The sequence below is a fragment of the Rhyacophila brunnea genome, unplaced genomic scaffold (assembly GCF_057557595.1).
Source record: "Rhyacophila brunnea isolate RB1 unplaced genomic scaffold, BYU_Rbru_1.0 scaffold_11, whole genome shotgun sequence".
Taxonomy (NCBI): Eukaryota; Metazoa; Arthropoda; class Insecta; order Trichoptera; family Rhyacophilidae; genus Rhyacophila; species Rhyacophila brunnea.
In genome coordinates, this window is record NW_028232763.1 from 11,018,740 (window position 1) to 11,045,163 (window position 26,424).

The 26,424-nt window shown below is 34.2% G+C and overlaps 2 protein-coding genes across 3 annotated transcripts in view; one reads left to right on the top strand and one right to left on the bottom strand.

Annotated features, from left to right (window-relative positions):
* Window positions 1–3,380: 3,380 nt before the first annotated feature.
* On the bottom strand, window positions 3,381–19,713 carry Rassf (Ras association family member). The gene is made up of 10 exons (XM_085958862.1): window positions 19,524–19,713; window positions 19,152–19,246; window positions 14,262–14,435; window positions 13,479–13,709; window positions 11,895–12,977; window positions 9,241–9,389; window positions 6,806–7,020; window positions 6,353–6,462; window positions 4,145–4,254; window positions 3,381–3,848 (listed from the first exon to the last, which is right to left on the bottom strand). Exons 1-10 carry the CDS (start codon window positions 19,561–19,563, stop codon window positions 3,788–3,790), a joined length of 2,268 nt encoding a protein of 755 aa, XP_085814988.1. The 5' UTR covers window positions 19,564–19,713; the 3' UTR covers window positions 3,381–3,787.
* Window positions 19,714–22,667: 2,954 nt separating this feature from the next.
* LOC147078360 (tyrosine-protein phosphatase non-receptor type 13-like) overlaps window positions 22,668–26,424 on the top strand; it is a 555,499-nt gene continuing 551,742 nt past the window's right edge. The window contains exons 1-2 of one of the 2 annotated variants that reach the window (XM_085958875.1): window positions 22,668–22,879; window positions 26,378–26,411. In XM_085958875.1, coding sequence (XP_085815001.1) covers window positions 26,401–26,411 — 11 coding nt within the window. In that variant the 5' untranslated portion in view covers window positions 22,668–22,879; window positions 26,378–26,400. The remainder of the gene's footprint in view (window positions 22,880–26,377; window positions 26,412–26,424) is intronic. The other variant, XR_015071993.1, reaches the window with a different exon arrangement.

Here is a 26,424-nt window from a genome sequence, read left to right on the forward strand (position 1 = left end):
TTCAAAAACAATATGTGTATTTGCCAGAATAAGGATTCGAACATAGGACCCACGACAATACAACCTGATGTGTAAGCCGCTCGGCCATTGTGGGTATGAATTTTACAGGTTCACAATTTCAATACACGTTTTCCCGCTATTTGAGTGTAGTTTCTGTAGTACTCTTTCGTTTTAGTACATTTAATTCCCGGTTTTACGTTTGTATTTCCCGCGAGTTTGAAATATTCAAAATTTGAACAAATCCTATTCAATGCATACGTTGAAATGAATTTTAGAGATGTGTGCATTTATATTTCTAGACATGTCTGTAGTGCTCAAGTCCGTTTAATTGCCACAAGCGCGTTTACGTGCCCAAATTGTATGTTAATTACACCAATTAAATAATTGCGGCACTGACAGGATTAAGGCAGTGCTTAGTGGACGAGAGGGAGGTGGGGCGGCAGCAGCGTGCGTAACTCAAACGTATAGCCGTGTGTGAAATGTTCATAGACAATGTGGGAATTTCACACGGTTATACATTTGAGTTGTGCACGCCGCTGATGTCCCGCCGGCCGCTCGTCCACTCAGGCCTTACACTAAGGTTACACAATATAATTAATTGTATAAGTTTGTTGTTAAAAAACAAGAGAAAAGGAATATTCTAGTAAAGGTGAAGGAACACATTGACATAATAATATGCTCCAAACCATTGTATGATTTTTAAAAAAAACTAGCCGAATATGATAAATAGATTATAATACATTGATCACTTAAAGTGTGTATTGTTATTATTTTCATTAGTTCAATCGATTACCTCCGTCCAACGGACAATCTTCGCCACTGACATATTATATTATAGTAATATTCTCGTGTAAATTTTTCAAAAAACAATTTGCATAGTACTAAATAAATAATATGAAAGAAGAACATACATACAACAGTATTGTAAAAAAAAATCTACAGATTACTTCTAAGGGTACAAAATTCATTATGATAAAGTGAAAATAGAATTCTATGGAAGAATCATTTTCATAAATGCTAAAAAGTGTATAATATCTAATACAAAATTATTGTTTCCCCGACACAATACAAGGCGTCGGTAACGTCAACTACCCTGCATAGCACTCAACATTTTATTTCGTAATAGTTCAAAGTGATTTTAAAGCTTTTATTTTAAATCATCATACATATCGTGAGCATTTCAAATTTTAAAATAGAGGAATCTTATTACATATTAAAAAAAAACTATCATAACTCTTAGATAATATGGAAACATCTACACATAAAGAATGGTTTTTTAACCCTTCCCGTTCTGTAATGTCAAGTCACGTTACACATTGTTCTTAAATATTTTATATTTCAGTTTACACAAACTTCATATTTTACTTTTTCCTAGAACCATCAGTAATACAATAAGTATAATATTTATGAAATATTATATTTTATTTTGACAATACGTTATAACAGACATTTTGGTAAAATTTTATATTTTACATAGATCGATCACATAACGTAACACATCTATTGCAATAATAATTGGTCATGGGTTCTCAAAAATTTGAATGCCTGACCTATTACGGACAACAAATATGTTATATTAGAAAATGGAAATATTTTCTGCCTCATTTTTCATATATTATATGACAAGATGGCCGAGTTGTAATGTCTGGCAAAATCACAAATTATGTTTTTAAATGCGTGTTTGGACCCAGAGCATGGACCTAATTGATTGAGCAAATAGTCAACATCCATTTCATGTAAAATAAGAATCTGTTGAATTGTGGAGTCAATTAAAAAAATAAAAAAATATTTTAAATAATTAGTTAAAATCAATAACATAAACTCAATGTAATTAATATAAAGCTTTTAAGTTCATATAAAATATAATAGATGGTTCGGTTTTTTGGCTCTCTTGTCAATTTTGTAAGATTGTCAGTATACCTGTGATGTTATTTTAAAATACCCTCTTTATGTGAAACTAATAGTGGAACACAATGTGACAGCACAGAACGGAATGGAATTTATTAGCAAAGTAAGAAAAAGGTTAATCTCAACTAAGTGCCATGTTACTTAGACAAGTCTCTCATTCAATTAAGTCAATTTCGTGAAAGTTAAAAGCAACAAATTTTCTAAGGTGGTTTTCATTAACTAGTTCACACACTAGAGGTGAGCGAAATACATATTCTTTATAATAGTAAAAGAAATGAGTGAGACGTGTGCACTATATTGTATTAGGTACTTATAAGGAGAAAAGGGATGCCAATAGAGCCTTTATTTTCATCCTACCTACACCACTCAGTCACAATTCCATTAAAGGTTTATACTTATGTATATGTAAAAAAAAATGTATAAAATTCAATTATTGGTACAGTTTGTTAGGCGATATTGTGTTCCACTTATCTACACAGATAATAACGGAACACACACATGTGGGAAATTGAAATCATATCATGCATCTAAACACACAAAATCGAGACGACGACAACTCGCCAACGTTATCTGTTCGATTTAGTTGACATTCACAAAACACGCGCTTAACACACATAACCGTTTAACTGCCGAAAGCACGTAAACGCGCCGTAATTACACCATTTCTTGCGTTAATTACACCAATAATTAACCAACTGCGGCGTAGAAAGGATTAATGCATTGGCGGCACAAACAGATTGAGTACATATCGTCACCGTAAAAGTCACCAACCCTAAAAACATAGTTTTGAGATATCGCAATTTGAAAGTTTGAAAATGCAGGAAAAATCAGATTTAAATGTTTTTAAGGTTTTATCTACATTACATTATTTTCTCATGTGTTCTTAATAATTTCTTTAAGGTACTTTTACTTTTCGATGCTAATTAAAACATCTAGAAGGTTTTGAAGGAGGTAAGGTTGCTCAATTATGGTTTGGTGACTTTTGCTTGTTAATAATCTGACCAAAGCGATCTTATTATAACAAGCTAAGGTAAACTATTCCTGTTTGGTTATTTTTGCGTATTTCAGACAAGTGTTAGAAGTTTTCAAATGACAAATCAGTAAAACTCACCATCCATAGTATAGTGACTTTTGCTTGTATATTTATAACGAAGAATTTATTTTTTTAGAGTCAATAATGTCTATTCACCTATAATGACTTTTGCTTGTTAAGATTTTATCGAAAGTCATTTAGTGGAAAACAAATAATTCGGATTTAAGCTACATTTTACTAACTAATGTACCGTGGTGACTTTTGCATCTTAAAGAACATAATTTTACGCTTCATGTGACATACTCAACTCAAAACTGCCATTTTCAGGGTTGGTGACTTTTGCCTGAACGGTGACGATATTATTGGTTGAAAAAATAGCATTAACACTTGGAAGGTGCATGGCATGATTTTCTCTTCCATTTTAGCTGACATCTTTTTTGTATGAGAGGTTGAGAAATATATTTCAAACACTGTATCGGTATATTAAGGCTGTTAAAAAAGTATCTAACCTTTATTTTTTCCGCAGAAACAAATACTATAGGTACTTTTGTTGAATGACGTTTGATTCGAAGAAATAAATTGGGTCTGTGCGATTACGCTGGCTTTTCTGAATTCAAATTAAGTTGAGACTGCCTCGAATGTCCGTGTGCAAAGGGCTCAAGGAGTCCATCAATAATTTCCATGATTTCATAGTGTACAATGTTTACTAGAATTTGAAATATTGCTTGTTTCTGTGGTTGTTGTTGAAACAAACAATTCAAGCACCTATCAACGCGTTATAAAATAAAAGTTGGTTCGTAATGTATACATTATTGCTTGAAAACAATCATTCATAAAATCATTTATCTACAGGTGAACTTTGAGATCTTCCATTCTCTGCTTGATACGGTGCCGCAGTTCGACATATCTGAAATAATAAAAAAGATAAATCAATAATTAAAGTCGTTGAAAAACGATTTAATGTCTAATTACATTATATTAGTAGCCATACAAAAATTAATCATTCTGTACATTTTGTTTAACCGGATGCACACCATAAGCGCGGTTACCCGCTCTATAAATCCGTACATGCAAGGCCGGCCATAAGAAATGAGCGAGTACACGCAGTACTTTACAATCACTACACTAGCCCCGGCGGTTGTTTGAATAAATTATTAAGATATTCTAGGAACCAAAATTGGTTTGAAATATAGATATGCCAACCTGTGTTTGATTCTAGCAGCTTCCCTGTGTTCTTCCTTGCCATACATTTGTAGAATTGCTTCACATTCATGAATCGAAAGATTTATAAACTGAGCCATCTCTGATGACACCTGAAACAATATAAGTGAGTGAGTTTTAAAATGTTAAAAAATAATTTCAGGATGACAAGAAAATTGTCAAGAGTGGAGAATATCGGTCTCCAAACAGTGAAGACTATACATATTAAATAAACATATTCATTTATAAGTAACTGAGAAAAACAGTAACAAAAAACAAACGTTGCATACGGGTGCGAGTCATGGACGCTAAATGTGAAAGCAGCTGAAATGGTGGATTGCTTTGAGAGAAAGATCCTGAGGCGGATATACGGACCCATGAATGATGGTGGGGAGTGGAGAATTAGGTACAACATGGAACTATACCGCTTATACCAAGATTCAAAACTCTCCACCATCATAAAACTCCAGAGGCTGAATTGGGCAGGCCATGTCCAGCGCATGCTTGAGTCACGGATACCGAAGAAGATCCTCGAAGGAAACCCAGGGGGGAAACGGCCAGTGGGAAAGCCACGCACACGATGGGGTGACAACATTACAAAAGATGCCAACCAGCTGCTAAAAATCATGAACTGGAAAAGACGTGCGGAGGACCGTTCCGGCTGGAGGACGGCGGTGGAGGAGGCCAGGGCTCAACTTGAGCTGTAGCACCATCGAAGAAGAAGAGAAAAACAGTACATAACTAACATAAGGTCAGAAGTTCACAGTTAGTATGACGTGTACCTAGTACATATTCTGGTTCAGCGAAGGATAGATATTGCAGATGAAAGACGGTAGTAGTTGTTAGTGATGATGGAGGAGGCGAGATTTATTTACTGTTTCAAATAACTACAAGGCTACAATCGATACAATATAATACATATATGTAACGCCGTTTCTTTGAGATGTGTCTTTAACGGAAACATGTAATTGAGTGACATGTCCAATCGATTCTGACCCGCTATTTATTGACCGGCACATTATGGAATAATATGTTGAAATGATTATGAAATGCTATTTTATAACATTACGAAATCATATTATATATAGGTACTGACTGATTGTACGTGAAAAATGAATATTAAATAATATTATAATTAAGATCTGTCTGGGTCACAGGAATCCGATGACAGCCACATATGTAATAAAATGTAGATATGCTTGCAATCTCTGAAAAAGAGAAGTTGTACAGGTATCAGTGGCGAAGAGTTCCTGTTGAAAGGAGGTACATGATGAGTATCACACTAATTGGTCATATTATCCGGGCTTTAGTAGACAATATTAATGTAAATTACAAATTAGATTTCCCATTCTAAACTGTTGAATGATCATTGCGCTGTGCATTATTGGCAACTAGATGGTGTTATCGATTTCCATACAAAATATATTCTCGATTACCCTTTGATATTCAGGTTGTGTGCTGTGAGCAATTCCTAGGAGCGCTGCAGACTATGAAAAAATAATCATTCCAGACAATTTTAATTCAATGAGCTGATACACGATCACAATGATGACTTTGTATCGTTAGGTGGCCCTTCTCTTCAGGCGATAACAAAATGTAACCTGCTCTTCCCTTATCGCTGTCTTTTTGATTTGTTTATCTTTAAAAAACCAACATTGTGTCCTGTATTTCAAAATCAGTACGTACCATATTTACGTAGCAATTTTGAACAATACAATAAAATACCCAAAAAATACCGTGCATAGAAAAAAATGTCTGATTCTGCTAGAGCCACTTATGATTAGCAGTTCAAAAAACTAAAAGGGTCTCGATTCTGAAGGAAAATTTTCAATTGGCTACACATAATATATCGTCTCTGTTCTGGCAGAACACACTAACTGGAGAATACTAGTTTTGAGTAATTTGACTTTGAAGTTGTTAAAATGTTTGAAATGGTCTATCATGTGAGTTTATTAAGTAATCGTAAGAAGGATGACTTTACAATAAAAACTGTTTATTTATTAAGAAGGTTTCCAGCCGATAAAGTTTGAAATAAGGAACATTTTGGTATAACTAACTCAATATGTCATTTTTTCGAATTAGTGTCTTCTGCCAGAACAGTGACGATATTTTAAGAAATTTTATTATTCAAGAAATAAAAAGTTTGAAAACCACTGCCATATTACATTGAAACAATTTGTTTGATTAGTGAAAGATATCAATAATTTTTACCTCTCCAGTCTTGTCTGCATCCATCAAAAATAATTTTGAAATCTCTTCATGAGGACCTAGTGTCACTCGCACCACTAAAGGATATTCATCATCTCTCAGTCTCCGTTGCTCTGAAATGATAAGTCATTATTATTATGAGTCTTTATTATCTTTATGGTAAAAAACCAATTCATTGAAAATGATCAATCTCCTATTGACGATCCTATTTATACCTGAAGGTCTAAATGCACGGTTTTCTTTGTCTTGCATCGTAGATACTGTAAGTATATTGTATCTTTGCTGATTCGGATCAAGAATGTACCACCATAAAACAGTATGGTAACAAGTAGATCATTATTAATATGTACATAATATATGGAGAAACTTATCCGAATTCATGACTAAAAGATGTGTTTTTTTTTCAGTAAGTAAAATGTAGTACTTAATTGACTCTTGAAATACATGAATACAAACCTCCATTATCTCTCACAACAAACAACGCAAATCTCTGTGCGTTGGAGTCGACTTTATATTTATCCAGCATGAGGTTGATCACTTCTTCGGTTGAAACGAGAGAGGTCACCCAAACTGACATAAGACTTCCGTAAGGTGGTGTGAAGAAGGAAGTTTCTCGGTTGTAAAAGTGACCGTTGATCGAACATCTCCTTTTCAATGCAGCGGCCCTTTGTCTGCAGAACAAATGAAATATGTCAATTTCATCAACATTCTCTCAAAATGAGCTTCTACACATTAATTGAGTTAGCATTTACTTGGTAGAATTCCATTTTACAAGAAATGAAAATATAATTAATATTAAAAACCTGTAGAATTTAATATTAATTATATTTTCATTTCTTGAGCTTCTACACAATATGACATCCAAACAGTATTTTTTGTAAAAATAAGATTTTGTTTAATGTATCATTAAAAACGAATTAGTATTTAATTGGTGTCTGCAGTGTTCTTCTCAGAGGATGAAACCAGTCCTGATCATTCTCTAATTGTCTTGATCTACAATAAACATTTTTCTCCGCTATAATTGTTGATTAGTGGAACCCGCCCTATTCAACCTTCTGACCAAGTCATGTAGCTAAATGAGACTCCGTCTCAAGCCTTTCATCGGTACTATTTAAATATATTATTTTATTGTAATTAATACATAAAAAAAATCGGTGTGTGTACTTATGTACGCGCGTTAGAAGTTATACTTCTTTGGCGTAACAAAACAAAAACAAAACTTGTGATAAACTAGATTCTTTGACTAGCTCTTAATTATCTTGTTAAATTACACACTCAAGAAAAAGGACCGCTTATTGGAATGTCGTTGGTTTATTTTTATACACTTTAACTTAGGTATATTACTAAATTATATAATGGTTTCTCGTTGATTTATTTTTAAAGTACCAACTATCACTGTGACGTTTAATCGTTTGTTTACGTAAGGAATTACAAATGGCCGACAATAATAAATCCGCTGCCTAGGCAATGGAACAATTCTAAACTATAATATTATACTGTATAATCGTCACGATTACAGTACCATACCGTGGCATAAAGGTAGTGCGTTCGGCTGATAACCGAACAATAGGTGGTTCGAATTCAAATGAGTGCGTTTTTTTTCATGTGAAAAAATAAATTATGTGTTACATGTCACACGCCAAAAATACACTCCTCTGATCCTGATTTCCCAAACGCGCCAAAAGAAGTATAACTATAATTTAACCAAGTCGTAATCCACCACTTTACAATTGAATGCATTTGTACCATTTTTATGTCAAAAATTTTATTGAATGTTATGTATCTTCTAATTGCCTAATGTTCAAAAACTAAATATATGGTCAGTACACGCGATCAGGTACCGCTGCAGAATATAGACATAGGACAGCATGCATATGAAGGGGTGTACAAGTTCACGTATCTCGGATCCAGCCTAAATACCCAAAATAAGACAGCAGAGGAGATAAAAATCCGCCTTATCTCCTAATGCTGTCCCTATAAATGCTGGCATGCCTGCAAGCGACTGGTGGGGTCGAAAATTCTAGGCCGAAGAAGTAAACTTCTAATAAAAAAAACAATTATAAGGCCAGTGGTCACTTATGGCTGAGACTTGGTGCTTAACTCAAAACGAGGAAAACAAATTAGCTGTCTTCGAGCGCAAAATACTCCGCAAAATCTTTGGACCCACGTTGGAAAATGGGAACTACAGAATAAAAATGAACCACGAGTTGGAAGAGCTGATTGAACAGCAAACAATCATAAGATACTGTAAGTCCCAAAGACTACGATGGGCGGGACATGTGGAGAGAATGCCTCAAGTTAGAGCGCCAAGGATCATGACAAAGTGGCTACCCCAACGGAAGAGACCCAGAGGCCGTCCAAGAAAGAGATGGGCTGACGCCGTAGAAGTGGACTGGCTTCATATAGTAAGACCCGGTAACTGGAGAAGTGTGGCGAGAGACCGGAGTGAGTGGAGAGCGGTTGTGGAGGAGGCCAAATCCCACCCCGGGATGTAGCGCCGTGGAAGAAGAAGAAGAATTGCCTAATGTGCAGTTTTTACTTCAAAAGAGCAGAATAATCAACTATGTATATAACTACAGTAGCCAAAAGATTACAGATTAACTATGTACATAATTACATAATAAAGGTCTTTATGCAAAAGACATACCCATAGCTTAACGTATCTCTCTCTATTGATGTGTTTCATAAATATTACTTGGCAATCATGTAATGATAGTGAAAGGTCAAAGATGTATCATAATTTATTAAATTAGTGATTTTTCATTTCCAATGAACTAAATCAATAATATAGATAGATACTTAGTCAAAAACAAGTGGCATTAAAGATAGTTTCATTTAAATGTCGATTAAATGGGAACATAAATCACCCAATAATAAAAACGATTACATACCTTCTTTTCCCAGTTCTCCTTTTAATAGCGGTAGACCCTGAGCGGGAATTATGGACTCTCCTGACAACCACGGAACCCTCATTGGGAATGATTATCTCATCATCAACAGGATGAGCATAGTTTATCGACTCACTATCCGATGCGCTATCCTGAAATAACAAGCGAATGATTTATTATGTTATATCATACTGTATATAATTTAGCAGTAATTCAATGATAATATCTGTACCTCAGAGGCAGACGGATGCAACTCCATTTTTGGGGAAAATGATTTTTTTTAAGAATCGTCATACTAAAGGCTTTATTTATTAGAGGCAGAGAGATGGAAGTCCTAGTCCAAAGAATAAAGATGCAAGTGCCATACCTACCTTAGAGGCAGAAGGATGCAAATCCAATAATCCACTAAGATAAAATTCTCTCAAACCGTCTCCAATATGTACTAGACGAGAACCAGCCAGGAGAACGAGCTTTAGGGAAGGATACAGCACTATGGACCATATCCAAGTCATCAGAGAAATCAGAGCGGTAACAGGAATACAAGCTGCCGCTATCCATGGGTTTTATAGACTATGAGAAAGGGTTCGATTCCATAAAGAAATTTTCAATACTCGATGCACTCAGAAATCAAGGAATCCCTGGGCGCTATATAAATATTTTCAATAATATATACAGTAACGCAACAACATCTCCATAAACCATTGCGCATTTCCTATCAGCAAAGGAGTCCGACAAGGTGATACAATCTCACCTAAACTATTTACAGCTACACTTGAAGACTTATTTAGAAAACTTGACTGGAATGACGCGGGCCCCCATAAATGGAGAATACGCGAGTCATCTGCGCTTTCCCGATGACAATAAATAGAAGTTTGCAAGACTCAGAAGACCTCCAAAGCAGAATGCAGGAACTCGCTGGAGTAAGCAACAAAGTAGGCTTGAAAATAAATGTGTCAAAGAAAAAAGTCATGTTCAACTGCTTTGCGGGCCAAAAAGAGATCCTCATCAATGGCATTCAGCTCGAACAGGTGAAAAACTACATCTATCTGGCACAACAAGTGTCTATAGATGGATGTATATTTGATGAAATTGTTCGCTGAGTAAAGCTAGGCTGAAGTGCTTTTGGCCGCCTGAATAATTTCTTCAAAAATGACCTCCCACTGTGCCTAAAGTGCAAAGTGTTCAACCAGTGTGTACTTTCCGTAATCACATGCGTGTGAAACATGGACCCTAAGTAAAAAAGAGATCCAGAAACTTAGAGTAGCACAACGTGGAATGGAAAGGTGCATGCTGGGCATAACGCAAACAGACAAAAAGAAGAATGAGTGGATAAGGGAACAGACAAGGATTAATGATGTGATAGAGTTTGCTAAAAACCTCAAATGGAAATGGGCTGGACACATAGGTCGAAGAAAGAACAATCGTTGGACAAATTTATTCATCCAGTGGTATCCAAGAGGTACAAAACATCCGCAATGTAAATCTAGAGGCTGCTGGATCGATGAAATGATAAAGTTCTGCGGAAAAACTTGGCAACGCAACGCACAGGGTCGAGAGAAGTAGAATCAACTTGGAGATTAGCGAGGCCTTCATCCAGCAGTGAATAGATTCAGGCTGGTGATGATGATGATGACATAATAAAATTAAAAAAAAAAAATGTGTTTTGCTTTGTTATATTTATACCTATAATTTTTTTTATTTTGGCTAGGTAAATAAGATACAAATCCACATTTAACAAAATATTTTTAGAGGCAGAAGGATGCAAATCCACACTACATTTTTTATTTTATTTTTTTTAGATATAAAATTGTATTATATTTATTCCTTTCTTACATATTCCAGAAGTACTTTAATTGAATTAGAATAAAAAAAAATAATGATCATTATATGTATATTTTCTTAGAAGTTATGAGTATTCGTTTAAAATAAAAAATTTTTGGCTCTCCTGAACAATTGGGTATTTGGCACTTGCATCCGTCTGCCTCTGAGGTACAGAATAAGAGTTGAGTTGCATTGTTTTATTAGCTTTCAACTTTCTTTTTTTAAATTGTAATGAGTTGGGCATATCTTTCACATTTCATTGACAACACTGCTAGGATGGCAACACCAGTAATGCATATGCGCAAACAACACTGCCATCTTTAATTCATTTTTACTCCTGATAATGTTCGGTTTAGATATAAATTGAAATACAGTAAGTCCTCGACATTGAAAAATTATTTACAATATGGATAGAAGATATACAGTAACAACAAATTCCAATAAGCCTTATACTAATAAAGGTGAAAGCCATGAGTCTTTTTGAAGACACAAAGTGTAAAAATGATGATAGTGTTGATACTCACGCATTCACTGCAAGCCACGGATTGTTTCAAAAACAAAGACCGTAATAAAGAGTCTAGCAGAAATCATAAAAAATGAGGAATAGAGGATTATTTTCTTAAATGTATGTACTTATGTAGGTCCTTTTTATTTTCACCTATCCTTTGGAACTATGTACATAACATATTATTTTAAAAATTGCATAATTTTAAGTTTTAGACTTACACGAAAATTTTCGAAACGAATTAATCACGTAAGTCGAGGATTTACTGTATGTAATGTAAACTTAGCCTCCTTATCCTTAACATATCAATTAGGATTGATGAATTTCTTACCTCGGTGAGATGTCTGTTAAACTGCTCCGGTCCGGATATCGATCTGCTTAATTCATAATTAGAGCTATTACTATCATCTAATCCTCCTATCCAACTATTGTCCATTGAAATAGCTCTGTTGTAGGCACTTGTGTCAAGTTTAGGCAACTGATTGGGCGTTCTGGCGTTCATGGTCTCCTTGGAGATCTTCTCCTCATAGTTGCGGACGCGGCGCAGCGTGCCGCGAGGGTAGTCATCATTGAAATACGAATTGTGTTCCGAGGAAACCTCCTCCAGTCTATTCTCACAGTTCACGCTGAAGTTGTCAGCGAAGTCTAGGCCGTCGTTACTATTTACACTTTTGGACATCTCAGCGTACAATTTCATCGAATCGTTTATCTTCTTTGGATCTATCGGCGAATTCGCTTTCATCGTTCCATCGTTGAACGATCTGGTCATGGCATCAGGATCGAGAGGCATAAATTCATTTCTATTCAAAAGTTTCAATATATCAACGTCAGACGTCGGTTTAAGAGTATTCTCATCATCTGGATCAACAAAATCGACAAAATGCAATTGACTTAACGGTGAAATTTTATTTAAACCCACAGGCTTAAGTGTTGCATCGCTACAGTCAAGCGGAAGATCCAAGACAGCTAATTCAGATTTTTCTTGTGGCGAATCTGTACTACTGGATTGACTTAGATCCGCTGAATTTTCTGACGAACGACTCTCCGAGTGGCTTAAAGAGAGTGATTCTGAAGAATCAACACTCGATTGAGAAGGCAGACAAGTCGGCATAGTTTGATACATTTTGTCCGAATCGTCAACCTTCCTCTCGACTTGCAGCAGCTGATCCAGTTCATCCCAGTCCATTTGCTTGAAATCGAGCTTCGGCGGAAGCGTCGAGGAAGCCTTCGATGCAATGGCAGGTGATGGAGGAGGGGTAGGGGTAATAGAAACACTACCCGGTGATTGGTTGCCGCTATCTTCGCTGCACCTGGATGCGGTTGCGTCGCTGATGCTAATTTTTTCTAATCTATCGGTGCAAATACCCGTGTCAAAACTGTTGACGCTCGCATTGCAATTATGTTCAGGTGAGTCCTAGAAAAAACCAAAAATGATATTGTTATTTTCATGAAATCGAAATATGTATTACTTACAAACTATTTGGGTACATATAACTTATAACTTATAAACTTAAAAAAAATAAAAAAGAGGAAAGTAATTTCAGATAAACAAATCAATACATAATTATGTATGTAATATTGAGCATTTGTACCAAAATAGAAATGAAAGACTGGAAGAAACACAAACCTATAAGCTGACATAAATTCATTTTACATTTTTTTAACTTATCCTTTATAAAATATTGCACTTTCATATTTTATAAAATAATGAAATAATAATAATCTTAGAAGAAATGCTATAAAACATTTGATAAAAGACCTTTGTCATAGAACTTTTAGTCTAATTACTCTAATTAATACCAGCCCAACACATCATTGGCTTGGAGCACTGTTGATGTACAGTTTTATCTATTCATTACAAGAAAATTTAAAATAAGTTTATAAATAATATACAACAACAAATAAACATTATTACCTGATTATTTCCATCACTATCCACATCGCCATTGCTTCCTTTACCGATTGAATACCTGCAAGAATTTCTTTTACGGACGGTAACAACAGTTCTCTGGTCATCATTCTCTTTGAGGTGAATGACGCCTTTCACTCCCCAGTGTATTCTTAGAGCACCTTCCAAAACCAGTCTTCCGTTCACTTCGCGGGATCTTATTTCTCTACTCCGCCCATCAAAATATTGATTGAAAGTCTGAAAATATTATCAGCTTATTTTATATTATGTAGGTATATTATTTTATATAACTACTGTTACATTTAATTGCGTTTCGACCTTGTGATAACATAATTAAATTTTTGATAGCAAAAGTACATGATGTATTAGGTGTCTGTAATATAAAATTAGATGAACATTAAATATATCAAACCATCATCTTAATTGGATAGAAAATGATAATGTTGCAGCTACCACCAATAAAATAAAATAAACAATTAAATTTGATGACTTCATGACCCTAAATGGTATCAGTAGGTATAACCATTTTCGATCCTAAGATAATATGGGCTAACAGATTTATGTTTTTACGAGAAATGGATGTAAGCCATTTGCTCAATCTTTTAGGTCCATACTCCAATTCACATAAACAGTACTGGGCAACCAAACTGACACAGGTAATTTTCCCGTATATACTCCATAATGACGGATCGATCAAAATGTGCATAGTATGCATCTGACGTACGTAAATCATTTTTTTTATTTAATTATTATTATGACCAAATTTTTACTTCACATGTGTTCACCTACCTTTAATTTTGACTCTAAATGCGACCTTTCAAGGTTAGGTACTTGACTGATGGGCTTGGCCACTCCTTTCTGTCCAAAACTCTTGTGAGATTCAACGCGGGTTCCATGGCCAAAGAGCTGAGGTCCAAAAAGAGCCCCATAGCAAGGAACGTGACAATACGGAACCCCTTTGTGCTGAAATTGAAAGTGTTTAGCCGGGATTCGTAAAGATGCCGCACGATGGCCATCTTTCTACCATATATTATAATACAAAAAGGAAGATTACATTCAAAAAGATAAGAAGCTTCTATTATTTTAGTGTTCTATGTCAAATTGTTTCCTTGCTATTTAAGGTGTAGTTTATTTATCTTATGAAGGCTCACCCACGCTCTACTAGGCAGGATGCAGTGTAGAAATGCAAATGTGGATTTGCCTACGTGAGATAGATCCACCATACCTAGTTATGATGGTCTTCATAATAATGTTGATGATACCTACTTTGAGTTTGAAATTAAAAATATTAAAACAAAATATAACAAATCCTCTATTCAGAATGCCGATTCTTGCCATTTACCGGTTTGCAAATTTAGATTTAGAGAAGGTTTTTATGAGTTGATTTTTTAAATGAATATATGTGTTATGGGTGCAAGAATCTTACACAGAGGTAAATATTCCATAATATTAACATATTTAATAAAAATCTATTTTTTTACCAAAATGGAATTTATGAGTTCCACAAGATACAATGATGATAATATGTATACACTGAGCTCCCTTTTTACACGGTTTTTTTTTACATTATATACTCCATTATTGTAATATATATTTATTTTTTCAACCACATTCAATATACCACAGTATTGGATTAAATTTACACAGTTATGATTTCCAGCCAGATAGTTCAATGATAGATGTCAATGCATTGATCTAATACTTTTGGCAATTTAATTAAAAGGGTCGCCAACAGCTGTTTATCATTTTATTTTTTGAAATGATCAATTATTGATTTATTATAATTGATATTATTTACTATTGATATACATATTCCACTTGCTGGAGAGAGTTCAGTTGGTCATTTATTTATTGGTGTATCTGTAGTTCCTTGTAATTATATCACTTTGTATTAATGTATATTTAATTCATTTTCTATTATATTATGTTAAATTTATAATTAAGCAGGATAGAATTCAATTTGGGATGTTTTGCTGAGGTTTTGTTAATCTATACTATAATTTCGAAAATATATTTGTTTGTACCGTCGTGTCGGTTTTTCTTTATACAAATCGACACGCGCAGTTGGATTTCGTCAAAATTTGGAGGGTAGATGGAGGCCGACGAGCCGGAGTGCGTGGTGGGGGTCTCGAATTTCAGATTCAACCCGTTGCACCCCGGGGACAGTCTTACGGTTTTTGCGGAAAATGCCGCCGCGTACAGTGACTTGAAACGCGGAATTTAATGCTGCAAACCCCATTTTTATTGAAAAAATATTGGCATTTATTTCAGCTCGATCGGAGGTCAAATGGCAAAGTTAGATGGAGGGAGTCAACCGAACCAGCACGGCGAGGGTGACGCAGTGCTGCCACATTATATCCGAATGCTTCACTCTCGGACAATTGTATGTAGCGGCATCAAGAGTGGGGAGTAGTAAAAATCTATATATTTTAGCAACAAATGGAAAAGCCACAAATATTGTATATAGGAGAGCCTTAAAATAATAAATTGAATATGTACTACTTTTTAAGATATTTAAATGCAATACATTTACAAAAATATAATATATTATGTTAAAAATAAAAATCTCTAAAAATATATTTTTTTACTTTTTTAAATTCAATTCTTTGCACTCTATGCATTCTACCTATTTAGAATTTTTATTTTCAAATATTAAACCATTCTACTCCTGGGCAGCGCCGAGTGATACTGCTAGTTTGTTAATAATTATCAATTCCTTTTAAACCATGTCACCAAAAATCATTTAGATCGAACAATTACACGTGCTAAAACGTATATAAAAAAACCACACCAAAATGTTTAAATGCATGTGGAAATAGTGCTATCACAGTTTTTGCAAAAATACAATACCTTGCTCCTCAATTGCATAAATAATTCAATTAGACCAGCTACAGTATAACCTCGTTTTTACGTGCCCGGAATTCACGTTTTCCCGGCAATTGCGTGTAATTTTTTCAGTCCCGATGTATTTCAGTGCATTTAATACCCGCATTTACGTTTTTCTTTCCCGCGATTTACGTCGGAAATATTCAAAATATACGAGTTACGCGCGCTTGACAATGATTGAAGAGGTTGATATTCCAACAAAATAAGAAGCAATGAGGTTGATCGAGGGTTTAAAAACCTACTTTACAAGCTTTGCTGATATTCAAGATGACACTTTTAAATGTTTATATAGTCTCGAAAGAGAATTACATAACAAAAAAACAAAAATGCAACAAACTAATATACTTACATGATTTTTTAGTAAAAAATAAAAAAAAAATTCAATAAAAATTTTAATTGAATGTTGTTTTTTAATAATACGTTTTTTTTCAATACCCAATTTCCATTTACATTTTCCCTCCAATTAGGTTTTTTTTCTTCAGTCCCTTAAAAAACGTAAAATAGGGGTTATACTGTATATGAATTATTGTTGATTATAAGGCTTCCATGAAACAAAAATGCCAATTGAAAAAAAAAGGCAGCCAGCTTATTGGGAATTACTTACAGTCCAAAATTAAAGCGATGTGGTTAATACTAGTAATGCTCTTATCATGTTTTATTTCGAGACACTTTGTGGTGGATCATATTATTCAATACTGAGAATGTATTGTGGTTGTAAAATAATACCGAATTACAAGAAAATTGCAAAGTACTTGCAGTAAAATAAAAGTCTGTTGACTGTTATTTGAGAAATTAGGAATTTACATATTAATGACATTACCTAAAATGAATAATCGCATACGATTATAGTTGATCAAGTTCAAGTGACAAGTCAAATTGACATTTTTATTATCTACCTACACACAGGGTGGAGACGAAGATACAATTACGAACTGTACACTTTGTACGGTGGCTAACACGTCGTACAGTCCAGCAAATTGGGCCGGCTTAGATGGCTGAGCTGTATACATAGAATGGACAAGTTACGCATGACAAATAAACTGACATTCGGGAAGCCGGAAGGCAAAGGAAGACCTGGTCGACCTCGTACAAGATGGAGGGATATTATCGAAATGGATTTAATTACCTAATGCGTCTCAAATCGGAGGACAATTTTAGGCTTTATTTAGACAGACCTGAGTGGAGGTAGATGTTGAAGGAGGCCAAGATCCACATTGGGTTATAGCGACAGGAAAATGAAAAAGGATGTCGAATTTGGTTAGCGTCATCAAATCTAAAAACTAAGCCTTGCCCACCTTTGTTAGCACTTCTTACCTACTTTATTTTGTGTTAACAAGGTTTAATAACAATACCAAATTTAAGTCTGCTCTACATGATTTTATTGTGTTCCAGCTTTCTCTAGACGAATGTTTCTCAACTAGGATACGCAGGCCTTTCGTGGACCCTGAAGGTGCTTCGAAGGCAGCAATGAAATATTTCAGTATAACAAAACTAATAATTATATTATTTCAAAATAACACAACCACGGTACCTACTGAAAGGTTGTTTTTGATACCTACATGATGTTTATAAAGGAAAGATTTAAATATATTTATTTATTCACTTTTATGGAGAAGCGAGCCCTGCAGATAAAACTTCGTGCCCGCCGAAATCACAATAGTGATAAATAAAAAAATCTAATAATTTATCTTTCTTACACAATCCCTTGAAGCAATCAGCATCAGACGTTTAATTAAAGATTAAATCACGATACATCTACAAAATTATAGTAATGAAAGAACACAGGTCACGCCTTTCAACAAACACTGCCCATTAGTAATTAAACCATCGTACCGAATATTCATTTGTTATGTAAAAAACAAAAATAATATATGCAAACTCATTCCTAATCATAAAATATTTTTTATCGACTGCAGTTAAAGTTAGTGGTGTAGTGGGACTGAAGCGTGCCGGGTTGGGAACCCGGGACTTTTTTCCCGAACCAGTGCGCATTCGAACTTATTCTTAACATAAATAGGTATATTCATACACAGTAAGCTGCACATACAATGCGATAGAAGAGATTAGTCAGTTCAATTTCGAAGTAATTATGAAAAAATGTATTGCCTTAATTTGGTGAAATTCGAAATTTTAAGTACGTACCTAAACATTGAATAATGTGTTTTTGGTCAAGTGTGTTGGGAGATTAAGATTTTAATAAACCAGCGACCTGGTACTTTTTTATTATTGTAGTAAGTACATTCTGGAGTTCACTTATGTTACTGCAGTTTCTAAGCAGGCAAATTAAGAGTTGTTATCATATTCTTTCTATATTTTTAGATGTCTAAATGTTCATTATGCAATTAGTCCTTTTGCTTCTAACCTACTCAGCTACTGTTTTACTAGCAGTTCTCATTGGTACATTGATTGGCTGTTCAAATTTTTACTATTTAATTAAAACTTCTTAGTAAGTTGTTGTAACATAAGCATAAAGCTATATAACTCACTTCTATTAACTACATTTGATTACTAATATTTAAAATACCACATATACTTAACACACATTCTTTTCTGGGATACAAATACCAAAACAATGTTATTCTTCATGAAATTAATTACAAAGAAGCTGGTACACAACCAAATTTAGATACAATTAAGCTGCATTAATCTAAGCCAGATAGGTACACATCCTTTATTGGTGCAGAATCTGTTAAAAATATAAACATCTGCACGAGTTAAAATAGTCAAATGAGTAGGGAAAATAAGGCTAAGAATAACAATTAAGTATGAATCATGTAAACAAGTCATACATACCTCGGCGTGCTGTCCCGGGTTCAATCTTTTCCCACATTCCTCACATCTTAAACATTCTGGATGCCAGTCGTATCCTAATGATTGTTTTCTTTCGGCTTAAAATTAGAAATAAAGGTGTGTGAATATACAAGTATGATAACGGTAAAATTAAATAAAATACATAGCCGGTGGTGAATGAAATTATAAGATTCGTAATTATTCTTAGACAGAAAGAGTCTTTGAAAATATAATATAATACAGGATAATATAGCATGTAAACATAGTACAGTTGCAGGTAAATAAAATAACAAAAAACATGTAGGACATGGTGATCCTAGAATTAGCATAAGCTTATGAACACAATGCAAATTAAATTTTTTGACCAATATTTACCGAAAAACACTGGTTTTCCACATTTGTGACACTTCCACATTTTGATTTATGAATAATTAAAAACAGGAATATCATTTAAAGTAACATCACAGAACAATCACCCAATTGACAATTTGTGCAGTATATCGCCATAGACAAACGACGGTCTTCTTCGGACGGTTCGACCACAGATAATCTAATTTTAGTCTATGGGGGCAGTGTTGCCATCTATTTGTCATCGAATTATAGTACTCGGTACAAGAAATTATAGAATTTCGTCAAAAATTATAGTACGCGTTGTTATCAGCAAGCTGTTGAAAATATGTAGGTTTTTTGTTGCTCACAAAAATAACGTAGAATTTGGAAAATTCCGAGACACTTTTTATATATGTCAATAGTACCCATTTTAGGTACCTAGGTAGGTAGGTACCTACCTCTTTTGTTTTCTCCGCTTCCCAAATTATCTTTTATTTCGAAATAATAAAACCTACTTCATACCAATACGTTTAGTAGGTATAGAAATATCGAAAATTTGGTACATTTAGCGTATTTTTTTAATCCCGAAATTATGTAAATCTTGAAGAAAAAAAATATTTTTTTCCGATACTTATTCAAAATAAGCTTTAAAACTTTTTACAACCCCATCCAGAAGGCAACCCACTTCCCATCATTGTTGTATGATACCGATAAAACATTTAATACCTAGATACCTAGATGTATACATATTGACAAAGTTTCGTGTTGCATTTCAGTTGATATTTTCTGCAAATACGTACCTAGGTAGAATAAAATTATGATTAGGTATACGATTGATTTGTTATATCTACCTACAATTGAGGAGCAAACATTCAAAAAGTGATTTGTCACACAGATGTTGAGCTGAGATAATCACGAAAAAAATATTGTATAATAACCTAGCCTATGTACTCAAAATGGTTTTTTTTTTATTATAAAACTGTTTAAGGAAAGAATTATTTTAATCCTGGTATTTTGTATAATCTAAAACTCGCGGAAGTGGTTCATTTTTTGATTTGAAATTTGGACAACACAATTTGCAAGAAACTTGTGGACAAAACACTATTTGAATGAAAATCAAGGCATTTCATTTATATCATATTATATTATTTTAATAAAATTTATTAGGGAGCATATGTATGTATTTGTATACTATTATATCATCATCATCATCAGCCGGGGTCAATCCACTGCTGGATGAAGGCCTCCCCAAGCTTTCTCCAACTCTCTCGGTCCTGTGTCGTTCGCTGCCACGTATTTCCGCCGATCTTTACCAGTTCATCAACCCAGCGGCTTTTAGGGCGACCCTGTGGCCGTTTCGTACCCCTTGGGTATCATTGGATGACGGCATTTGTCCAGCGGCCGTCCTTTTGGCGAGCAATGTGCCCCGCCCATCTCCATTTCAGCTGTTTGGCAACGTCTATTACATCGCGTACTCTTGTCTGCTTCCTAACCCATTCGTTTCTCTTGCGGTCCTTTCGCGTGATGCCCAACATGCACCTCTCCATGCCTCGCTGTGTGACTCTTAGCCTTTGGACATCTCTCGTGTTGAGGGTCCACGTCTCGCAGCCGTATGTGAGCACGGGTAGCACACATTGGTTGAACACCCTACGCTTAAGACATAATGGTAGGTCACTCTTGAAGACACTATTCAGACGTCCGAAAGCACTCCATCCCAGCTTTGTTCTTCGAGCAATTTCATCGTGCATGCTTCCGTCTATGGACACCTGCTGTCCGAGATAGACGTAGCTGCTGACTTGCTCGAGTTGGGTGCCAGAAATACAGATAGACATTATATACAGATTGTTAAATAGTAAAAGGTTCTGGCTCCATACAGTCAGATAATGACCTCCTGCTCTTCTATATCGGCCGATGGTTCATCAAAAATTATTTTTTTGTACCATTCAAGTCCTCCATCTCCGATATTCTTCCAGTCGCCAAACATTACTTTTACATCATTTTTCTTCTCTTGTGCTATGAAATGTGATAAGGGCGACGTGTCTGGTTGCACTCGTTGCAAATGTGAATAAGATATACATTTCTTCACCAAGTAACTGTATTCTTCCGGGCTATCGCTAATATAATGAAAATTTGTATTTCCTTTGACCAGTAGGTACACGTTTTTGGCCACGTGGTGTTATTTCTACTTTTAATGATAATCGTTTTAAATCACTAATGCATGGGAAATCTTTATACAGTTTATTCAGGGACTTAGTGTCCACTATGTTCCAGTCTTCACCCAGCACATTTTCTGGGCCGATTCGTTTATACACTTCTTGGTATTCCTCCGGTGTCAAAAGAATTTGATTTTTTCTTAGCATTTGTGCAATGCAACCATCACAAAACAGTCGAAGTAATTTTTTCTCTTGGAAATCCATATTTCTTAAATGGTGCAGCAAAGCTGAAGATATTTCTTGACTACCTTTCTTAGCTTTTTCTTCTGGCCAGGTATAAAAATGTGGTATCAAATATATTTTTTTCTTCAGATCGTTTCCCACAAGTAGAAATATTTTTTTAGAGCCAATATTGGCTTGGCCAAGATCAATATGGTCCTTACTATCGTCTTGCGTCGTAAATTGTTATGATAAATTAAATTTTATTAACGTCTTAAACAATAGGTACTGTCACTGAAGTAACAGTTCACAGTTTCCGTGCAAAATGTGATTAGTCACAATATATGCAATATGGAGGCACCTACGCTGTAATTGGTTAATAGGACAAAACATCGTATGATTGAAATCGAGTGCTGGAGAAATCATGGTTTGCTTGAATGTGTCATTTTTAGGATTAATTTTTATAAGATAAAACGTTCTTTGAACACTGATTCTGGTTTCCTTTCATAGATTTCAATATGGATATCAGAATTGACAATAAACGGCATTTTTCAAAATGTGTGACAAATCACTTTTTGAATGTTTGCTCCTCAATTATTATTGTTTTGTGGCATGCATCGACAAAAAGTTTGGGCAAGGAGGCAAAGGCAAATAATTGTTATAAATGTCATTTGAACCATAAAAAGGTGCTACAATTTCAAGGAGATCCATAAAAAAACCGAATTACTTCTCACCAATGGATCATTGAAATGTCGGTACTAAGTTAAAGTCTTTTTTAATATGTGGCAGCACTGCAGGTGCAGCATAGAGCAAGTTTGTTTTTAAAAATGTGCGTTCCGTTGACAGTTGTTTCGAAGTTTATAAACTTTTATTATATTTGATCAGTGTTCCATTTAACTGTATCGTGATTGCCTTAAACAAGTGAAATACAATTATTATTCATTGATTTTGTGTGTTTTGGGAGCTGTCAGTTTTGTGTACGAAGTGGATAGAGACCTGGTCACTTTTACGATTTGTGATGACAGAAAAGTAGGACAAATTTGCATCTTGACATACTCACACGTACATGTTTGGTCTTAATTATTTATATTTACATAATGTTTATGCTTATAGAGCCTTTGGAGGTCAGCAGTGCATTATTAATACCCCGAGCAATGTTAATTTTATTTTTCTCCATGATTGATTCTTCTCAAATTTATCAGAAGATAAAAGTATATAATTTGGTATATATCATTAGTGATAACGATTAGGTAATCAGTCACTTCATACCCCCATTTCCTCGGTTGCTTATGATGGTTTTATGATTAATTAATACTTGCATGAAGTTGTCAGATTGGAAATTTGTTTTCTTTATAAATCAAATGAGGCCCTATTCTAGAAGTTAAATTTATGAACTGCATACATACTGGAAAATTGTATATCCATACATTATTCATATGGGATTGTGGTGTATGCACAGTTACCAGCTTTAGCTTTAATAATAGTAAATTTACCTGGTAGAATAAGTAAGTCTCTGCATGAAGTTTTTACCGAAATAGTTGTCAACATGTATATTTTGGATATATCAGTGGCGAAGGATGTAGGTAGGCTGTTAAGATCCGACATAAGTAGTACACACTAAACTTTGTCAGCCATACGTATTTGTTTTCATTGAACGAAGACTGCAAATTGCAGATACGTGTTATAAAAAATCTATTAAACCCAGTGTAAACTATGCCATGATAGATAATAGTACAACATATTTGTCTAGGTGTCTATAAAAATATCTAAAATTATGCCATTAGATCAAACATAATTTATAAATATTTGATAGATAAAAGAATAATTTTGATCTATTATGGTTTGGTATGTAGGGCTTAATGGATTTTAAAAAACTAACCAACACCATCTGTAATATATATTGTTAATTCATTGAAAACATTCAAGTGAGTATAATTGAAAAAGTGTGCACTATTTTTGTTGAATCGTCCATAGTTGAGTAGTCCACACTATTATGGTTTGGTTCAAACAGGCCAAAATTTACCAACACCATCTGCAATTTATATTCTTAGTTCAATGAAAGCATGTAAGTAAGTACGACTGACAAAGTTTAGTATGCATTATTTATGTTGGATCTTAACAGCCTACCTCCACCCCCCTCGCCACTTGGGTATGTATCTACACAGATAGTAATGTCAAGTACTTAACAGTCTGGCATATTCAGCATAGGTACTTAAGCCGCGTTGACACAATCCGAGTACGATTTGCGTACACTCGGACCTAGAGCACTCGTATGGGACAGCTTCATACTAATTACTCCTATACGAGCTAGCTCGGAGTAGTAGTACGCGGTCCTTAGTATGAAGCTGTTTCGTACGAGTGCGCTTGGTCCTAGTGTACTCTGATCGTACTCGGATCGTGTCAACGTGGCTTTATTCCAAAAAAAATTCAGAACATGTACCTACTTATATATTTTGAGTTTATTTTAAATATTATTTTTGTATTAGAACATCCATACTAATCTTATTTCTCTAAAATGCAGATGCACCATCTTTTTACAAATATTAGTTACGATTATAGACCAATAAGTGGCGCTAGTTTCCCAAATAACAGCAATAGTTATCATATTTGGAGTTTGGGTTTTAATAATGTATGGAGTAAGTATTTCATGAAAGCACTCTCTGTTACTGGCTGTGTGAATCAGTTCCTCAACCAAAATAATTCTAGAACAGTGCCTAATATTGCACAGTCACAGTGGAATAGGAAGGGTATGCAGGGCATCATAAACAACTGATACGAATCGCACAGGCACCCATCTGACTAGTCATACATTCACATGCAACTGGTGGCATCCACCAGTTGCGGTACAACTTGGTGTGTCTATGCGCGGCTTGATACTTACATATTTCATAATAAAAGCTTTATCAGTTCAATTTTTTTATTACTTCATAATGTTCCTAATTTAAAAAATGTGACATTAGATGCTTGAATGAGAGAGTTCAATACGTGATATAAATTATATATTTGATTTTGACAGCAATCATATTAAAATAAGATTTTTTTTATTAATTTGTGAATATGCTGGTGGGCTTTATGCTAGAGCTGGGCAATCCCTTTTCTATTGTATGTATGCATTATGATATGAAGCGATCATGAGATTGGAGAGGATTAATATTTAAACTATGGTTTAATGAATACTGTTTTTTTTTTATTGAATACTGAATATACACAAGATTTAAGAAATTTACAGACACTGTTAAGAATTGCAAATACACGTTTAATTAATTTTGGAAATCTCAGAAATATACTTAAGTATCTATTACAAAATAATGTCATCAATGATTGGACACCATATTTAACTTAGCAATATCATTTAATTAAGTATCTCAATTAAGTAATTACAAAGTCGCATTTCATTTGGCAGAATTTGATTTATCTCACATAGCATATTAGTTACTACTAAGTATAATTTGCATAAATCATAGACTGATTGATAGCACAATAAATATGAGCATTCAATTGAATAGTGAAATATATGAGTTTTGTAATTCATTCCACTCAGCCCAATTTTCTAGGATTTCTTCTGTGGATTTTCAAAATCATGTTTTTCACTGAATTTATTATTTTTTTAAGTTTACACGATGCACATTTACTTTGTTATTAGCTTAGGATCTGAGGGACCACCAGGACACGCGCGACAGGGGCGATATTAAATTTGAAAAGAATTGCATTGTCGATGCTACTTCTTTGACTGTCAATTAATATGGAATAAAGTAAAACTGATTGGAATGAAATTAATTTAATTGGTAATATGTATAGTTTTGGCGCTGTCACCTGGTGCTCAAATATGTAACTAAATTGATGGTGACATCTGTGAATATACCTACATATATTTCAATAACGATCTGAACTTCATCTCGTGAATCAATATTCATACAGTATGGTTTTGAAATTAGTACGTAATTCGAGTTTTGTCAGCACAATAGTGACATGTCCACTATCAGTCAAAAATAAGATTTTGATGCAATTCTTTTACTATATACCAATATTTTAGAGACACTAGCGTTCGGTTATATAGAGAGAACAAAAATGATATGTTGAAATGAGTTATATATAATTCCAAACCTTAATATTGCTCTCCTATAAAATTTACTTTTTTAGACATGTCACTATTGTGCAGATAAATGTCATTCGCTAAATTCTACAGCTAGGTACATCTAAAGTTTCCTGTTAGCAACAATACTAATATTTTGAAATATAAGTTTAACTATTGACTACTCTTTGACATATACGAGATAACTAAGACATGAGAATAATTATTATCATTCAATTCAGTTATATGACGTATTATAACAAGTATAAAATTCAATTTCCTAAAAATGTCATAATCAAAGTTCAGTATCTTACTGTATTGAGGTAATATTATTCTTCAATTTTCAACTCAATAATATGGAGAAGTACTAGGATGAACACTTGCTTTAATATTTATTGTAGCAAAATATTTTATCACTATCATATCACTAATTATGTTTTCTTATTGTTTGACAGATGATTCAGTGAATATCTCCAAAATGTTAAGAAGGTATGTCATTTTT